The sequence below is a fragment of the Microtus ochrogaster genome, unplaced genomic scaffold (genome assembly GCF_000317375.1).
Source record: "Microtus ochrogaster isolate Prairie Vole_2 unplaced genomic scaffold, MicOch1.0 UNK1, whole genome shotgun sequence".
In the NCBI taxonomy this organism is placed as follows: domain Eukaryota; kingdom Metazoa; phylum Chordata; class Mammalia; order Rodentia; family Cricetidae; genus Microtus; species Microtus ochrogaster.
Window position 1 is genome coordinate 37,406,066 of NW_004949099.1, and position 6,905 is coordinate 37,412,970.

General features: G+C 51.8%; 1 protein-coding gene across 1 annotated transcript in view; it reads right to left on the bottom strand.

Annotated features, from left to right (window-relative positions):
• Positions 1 to 1,270: 1,270 nt before the first annotated feature.
• Positions 1,271 to 6,905, bottom strand: part of Clstn3 (calsyntenin 3) — a 31,837-nt gene continuing 26,202 nt past the window's right edge. Inside the window, exons 17-18 of the mRNA XM_005365186.2 lie at positions 1,961 to 2,163; positions 1,271 to 1,616 (exon numbers count right to left, since the gene is read on the bottom strand). Coding sequence (XP_005365243.1) covers positions 1,476 to 1,616; positions 1,961 to 2,163 — 344 coding nt within the window. The 3' untranslated portion in view covers positions 1,271 to 1,475. The remainder of the gene's footprint in view (positions 1,617 to 1,960; positions 2,164 to 6,905) is intronic.

Consider the following 6,905-nt stretch of genomic DNA (forward strand, 5'->3'; position numbering starts at 1 on the left):
AGGCTCTTCAGGAAGGAACGACAGTGTGGTTCCCTAATATTGCCTAGGGCAGGAATAGTACAGGAGGGACAGTGTCTGCAGCAGCAGGGACAGTACAGGAGGGACAGTATCTGCAGCGGTGGGGACAGTATAGGAGGGACAGGGTCCACAGTAGAAGGAACAGTACAGGATGGACAGTGTCCGCAGTGGCAGGGACAGCAGTGTCTGCAGCAGCAGGGACAGAGAGAACCAGTGGCCCCAAAGATTGTGGACAAACCACAATCTGCCATCCTACCAGTTCTGTGTGAAGAGAGCTAAGGCCATTCAGCAGCCACCTCAGAGGATGAGATCCCTGGGGCCTGAGTCACAGATTGGTCAGCAAAAATATCTGATCCTTTGTTGCAGACAGCAGAACTGCCAGGCCCTCCCTCAGACCTTCCAGCTGGAAGCCGTGTGCTTGGACTGGGATGTTGAACACGGAGGAGGGACTGATGCACTGGGCATCTACCCACCCTTCTAGATCATTCTTTTCCAGGACACAGAGGGAAGAAGGCAGCGTGAGTCATGACCCCCCTTCCATCTTCCCTTCCCAGGGACCTGACAACCTAGGGGTTCACACACCAAATGACAGCTAGAGCCAGCCCCACCCTATCACCTCAACCTGCTCAGAGACCGAAAATGACCCCTGAGGTCAGAGAGCACACAATCACACAGACTGGCCACATAGACAGCAAGCTAGAGCTTTTTTTTTTCTGGTTGTTTTATTTGAAAACCCTAGGGTGTATCCCCACCTTTACCACACCCATCCCCTACCCTCACCCCTGGACATGACAATGCCACACACACACACACATACAAGGCTGTGAGCTGCACACAGAAACACAGGAGTTGCGCTCACGACAACACTGAAAAAATATACACTATATATAATACACCCGGGGTCCCCACTCTTCCTCCTTCCCCACAACCTAGGCAGAAGCAGGCCATGGAGAAAGGGACAGGGACTGTAGGACCTTGGGACGGCTCAGGCAGGAGAGGAAAAGAGGACAAGAGGAGGAGACTGTGAAGAGGGAGGAGCAGGGATCCCCAGAGTGAAGTGGGAATAGAGGCGAGGGATCCTTAAAGGAAGCGGGGAGGCCCAGTATCAGGACAGAGTAGGGAAGGGCACAGCAGCTGGCTCCTAACCAATCCCACGCCCACCTCAACCATGGCTGCAGATGTCCCCCTCCCCAGTGCAGGGTTTGCTGCCATAGGTGGGTTACAGGACAGCCAAAGTCATCCAGCGGCTCTCTACTCTCCCAGTGCAGCCAGCTGGGGCAGGCTGGAGGAGGGCAACCCCTGTGGGGCCTGCTGGGGTTCTGAGATTCAGGGAGCACTCCGCGTGCATAAGAGCTCTTTCTCCTCTTGGTCTCTCTTCTCTCGGAATGCCTCTCTCCCTTTCTTTCCTGGGTGCCTGTCTCCCCAGGGCAGGCCTCTCTCTAGGCAGAGTCGCAGCCTCAGTAGCGGTGTGGGGGGCTCTCAATGATGCGTCTCTCGTCGCTGCTGGGGGAGTCAGCGGCCTCTGAGTCACTGCTGTCCTCTTCCTCTTGCTGGCCACCAGCAACCCCTGCCACACCGGCCTGCTGGTTCTGGTAGGACTGCACAGGACAAAAGCAGAGAGAATAAGAGCTCAATAGCCCACCCACAGCCAGAGCCTCTTCTTGAAGACAAGTATGCATGCACACACACACACACACACACACACACACACACACACCATCCCGAGCTTCTCCTTGAAGATGCGTACACACACAGGCACCATCCAGAACCTCTCCTTGAAGATACATGCACACATCATCACGTACCCCTCCCCATCTCTTCCCCGGTCTCATCCTTCCTCCTCCATGCTCTCAGCAGCTAAACCAAGAGCTTTCTCCTGGGGCCTGGGCCTCATCAGGGGTATCTGATGTAGCTGCGTCCCTCATTTCTCCAAGGCACTCACCTCCATGGGGTTCACGATAATCGTGAGAGCAGAGTCATCCCAGAAGAGATCGGGGTCTTTCGGATCAGTGGAAGCCCCTGAGGGTCCTCCAGTTCCCGAGACGCGGCGGTGAAGGGAGTGGATCCGCATGAGGCCCAGGATGACCATAAGCACCAAGAAGCCCACACAGACCACAATGATGAGAGTCGCAGCACTGGGGACCACTGTGGGGAGAGCAAGGGGTCGGGTGAACACAGCACACCAGGGAGATTCAGGCACAGGAGCTGTAGGGAAGAGACTGCTCAGGGGAAGAGGCCCTGGGAAGAGAAGACAGCCCTTGCGGAGGTCTCAAGGAAGTGACTAGCCCGAGAAACTGAAGAAAAACAGACCCCACCAGAAGAGTCAACAGGAAGGAAGGGGAAAGGGTGCTTCAAAGGCCAAAGACACAGCAGGGAAGAGAGATGAGCAAGGAGAGGAGGGTGGTGTGGAGAAGGCTCCCAGCCTAGTGCTGCCTTGAGCAATCATGTTGTCTCTGGATGAAAGACAAAGGCAAAAAACATGAGTTCAACAGCCTATCCACCATCGGAGCCTTCCTTGAAGACATTGTCTTTCTGTCTGGACCTTCCCCAGGGACCACCTATTTCTCAGAGGGAAAGAGGGGAGCAGTTACAGGGGATTGGCTGGGATGAGAAGAGAAAGAGCTCTCAGCTTAGCCTGCTGACCAAAGCAGTTGCTGCCCCCAAGACTAGGGACAGATTCCTATCTCAAAGAATGGCCCCTTCACTTACCCACCTGGTCTGAGCTCACTTCTATTCCGTGACACCTCCCTTCTCCTTGGAGGGTTGAGGTTCCTGGTCCTGCGGGGCTTCTGCTCCTTCCCAGTCTCCCCCTGAGGTGTCCTGACTTCCACATCTGCTCCCCCAGGCCTCCTGCCCTGTAGCCTCATTCTGATGCCCAGGTTCAGGGGTGCATGGACTCTCACAGGCAGTGAGAAACAGAAAGGTACATTCACTCTCACACGGACCTTGGAGCTGATGGTGGAAAAACAGATGTGCATACACAGGCCCATGCCAATGAGGAGTGAGTGGGCACACAGCTGAACAAACAGTGCCATGCCCCAGATGCCAGCCAGGCCCCTAGTGGCCCACACGCCTGCCTGGACCAGCCACCTAGCAGCCTGCTCACTCAGTAGGAGTAACGGGAGGTGTGTCAGAGTCTCTAGCACAGCACCGAAGAGCCGTAGAGGCAGGCTCACCAAACTCCCGACCAGCTGGGCAAGCCAAGCAACCCCCTGAAGGAAGACAAAAGCACCACAGGCATGGACCCTGAGGGCCACACGACAAGCAGCCGTGAACACAACCTGGGCCCCCTTCTGCACACACACACACAGCACGCGGAGAAGCATGAGGAGCCACAGCAGGGGAGCTGCAAACCCCTGAGCCAGCAAGTGGAGGAAGAGGACCCACAGGTATTCTCCCAAGCCCAGAGCCCTCTTGGGCAGCTGGATCACTACTTGCCACATGGGTTCACACTTCTCTTCACACCCGAGGAAGTCCTGTGGCTGAAAATTAGTGTGTGTGTGTGTGTGTGTGTGTGTGTGTGTGTGTGTGTGTGTGGTATGTTTCACAGACACACAGAGACTAGCAGTCATACAAGCAAGCCGTACATGAATGTCGCATTGCAACTTAGCCTCTAATTTACCCGCATCCTAAAACTCACACATTAAGAAACAGAACAGCGTAGAGGAGACAGCGTAAGAGCCCCACACCCAGCTACAGACCCCTTTTGCCAGCAGCCAAGCACGTACACACAGCCACCACTCCAGGACCAACCAGGTTAAGTAGAGAAAGGCTGCCGGGGCTGTCCCAGCCACCACATACTTCCCTGCAGCCGCCCTGATGGCTCCCTGACAAGCTCGTTCACATCCTGACATGACCCACGGCCCATATGGGACCACTTGCCAAATAGCGCTAACTCTGTGGGGGCAGGGCCGGCAGACTCACAAGGCACTGGCTCCCAGGCAAAGATGGGCCTGGTTGGATCAGCATTTCTCAACTGCCTGGGCATGGAGGAGGAAGGGGAAAGGGGACAGAGCTTCTCTTTCTGTGCATGTGCCCCAAATAGCCCCTCACAGATTTCCAGGTCAATGGACAAGCAGATGGCCCCTGTGGCCAAGCCTAGTCAATCCCACTTTCAGAATGCAAGCCACAGCAGGTGACTTTGCACTGATGGGGGCCATAAAATGAACCCAAATCAGATGCATTTGTACCGCTGAGGCCATGACGTAATGAAGGAAACGATAAGCCATGAACACAAAGTGGCTTCAAAAAAGACAAAACGCAAACATTCCAGCTGTAGACCAACAGTTCTGACTCATTAGGATTCATTCAGTAGGCTGGGAGAATGTTTCAGTTAGCCACAGACTTCAGAAAGCCCATCAGATCTCGCGGCATTAGATCTACATGGAGAATTCTGGCCTTGAGTGACCGCTGCAGCCAACATTAAGGGGTGTTTAGCAAATGGTTCATGTGACCTTAGTGACACAGTTGAAAGCCCTGTCCACAGCCAAACATAACGCCACCCCTTGATGAAGAAAGCAGCTCAGAAGAGATGACTTTCTGCTCCCAGTGCCTACGCTGGAACTGCACAGGTCCTTCGGGCTCCTTTTTGCTTCAGCTCCCAGCTCAGATTTCGACTCTGGCACAGCGCTGCAACCACACCACAGCTCACAGGAGACATTTGATATGAACGGACACCAGGCCCAGCTTCGTTCATTTCCTCCTCCTCACACCACTGTCCCTTCTTCCTTGCTTCCTAGTTATTTCTCTTTTAGGTACTTTGGTTTAGGTTTGTTTGGTTTGGTTTGGTTTCATGAGATGGCATATCGCTTTGTTGCCTGGAGTTGGCTTGGGCTCAAGTAATCCTCCTGCCTCAGCTCTAGGAGACTGGAAATAGAAGGACATGATACTGTGCCAATCTTATTTTCTCCCCCTCCTTCTTCCCTTTCTTTCAGTCATGGACCCTGAAGGAATTATTCATCTTTTTAGAAGGAATTCTCTTTTTTTCTTTTGTTTTTTTGTTCGTTATTTCATTATACAGGGTTACCTAAGGCTCTTTTCATGCAAGTGCATAATGTATGTTGAGAATAGTCACCCCAATACCCTTTCCATTCTACCCCATCACCCGAGTTAGTCCCTTTCTTCCCTCAGACAACTTCAACTCTTCTCCCGCATCATCATCGTGTTCTAATAAGATTTCTCTGCATAGCTTTCTGTGGTGCTTCAGGTACTCAGAAAAAGCAAAGTAGAGAAACGGCTGAGCAATAGGGTTATATGGCGATCTTTAAAGTTAAACACTGATAGAATTGACAAGATGGCCCCGCAGGGAAAGGCGTTTGCCTAGCAAGTCTGGTGGCCTGAGTTCACTCCTGGACAGCATGTAAAGACAGAGGGTGATAACTGGCTCCACAAAGTCGTCCTCTGACCTCTGCCACATGTGCCCACATACACACTTCAAACACACACACAAATACACAACAATAATAATTTTAAAAATTAAGTAAAATAAAAACAATTGATATCTGTCTCTCATCAATTTGGGGTGTCAGCCACCAAGAGATTTCTGAGTTCCCCTTGTGACGTATGTGAAACAGTGTGGGAGGTGGTAGCGCAATGTCTTCATCATCTTGTCTCGCTCCTCAACTGCTCTCAAGTCCTCAGTGTCTATCATGCTTCTCCGGCCTGCCTGAGGCTTCTTACTCTCCAGAACACAAGTGCAAACTCCACGCATGTCACAGACTCCTCCTTGACCATTCTTATCCCCCTGGGATCTCTTTTGTCTGATGCATAAAAAGCTGCACGGAAATCAGCCTCTGTCCTTGGAGGGGATGATACAGCTATGTCTACCCTCATCTACATCCCCTCTCCTCGGCGTCCCCTCCACCTGAGATGGTAGAGCTACTCCTACTGCAGCTTTAAAGCAGTTTAGCGTCATGAAGCCCTAATCCTGCACAGCAGGGCTTGGACTTGGGAGGCGAAGGGGAGGGAACACCTTGGTGTCAGAAGCAGTGTATGGAACAGGTTTGGTAGGTGGGGATGAAGTGTGTCACCTGGTGAGCTCGAGCTAGCTTACTCACAAATGACCCAGGAAAATGGTGACCTCTGTGCCTACTAGGGCCAAAGTAAGGAAAGTGGCGAGGAAGGTAGGTGGCTGCTGTCCACTGAAATCCCAGCAGGACATAAGGCTGACCTGGATGTACGTCACAGAGGGACATGGCACACAGCATCAGAGCAGCCCTACCAGAGCAGGGAGATGAGGGATCCAGCCAGGACAAGGCACTCTGGGCAGAAGCCCTGAGCAATTAGAACAAGGACACCCTACCTGGGACCTCAAACCAAAGAGAAAGGGGGCTGAGATCACAGCAATGGCCCCAGATCTAGTTTGAGCCTACTCCTGGGAGCAGAACCCGGCATCCAGCCCAACAAAAGGTTTGTGAGGTGACCTAGTGGCCGTGAGCTCCTCAGGGAATTGCCTAAAGAGCCTGTGACCTCTGACTGCTTTTCAAAAGTGACAGTCTGTGGCCTTTGGGGTAGAGTTAACACTTAAAACATTGACATGATCTCCAGAGCCAACCCTGACAAAAACGAATAGTGAAGTTGGCTAACTTCACTGGGCCAAAAGCAAGGTGTATCTCAAAAGTGAGAATAAGTAAACACACCTCCAAACAGGCTCTGAAAACAATTCTAAGAGGGTCCCCAAAGTCACTTTCAGCAATGTACCACCATTGTTCAGATTTTAATAACTTAAGACAAGACTTATTTTATATTATGAAGTGTAACATGTTATAAGATAGTGTGATGTCAACCTTATAAAAGATAGATGATAGATAGATAGATAGATAGATAGATAGATAGATAGATAGATAGATGATAGATAGATAGATAGATAGATAGATAGATAGATAGAT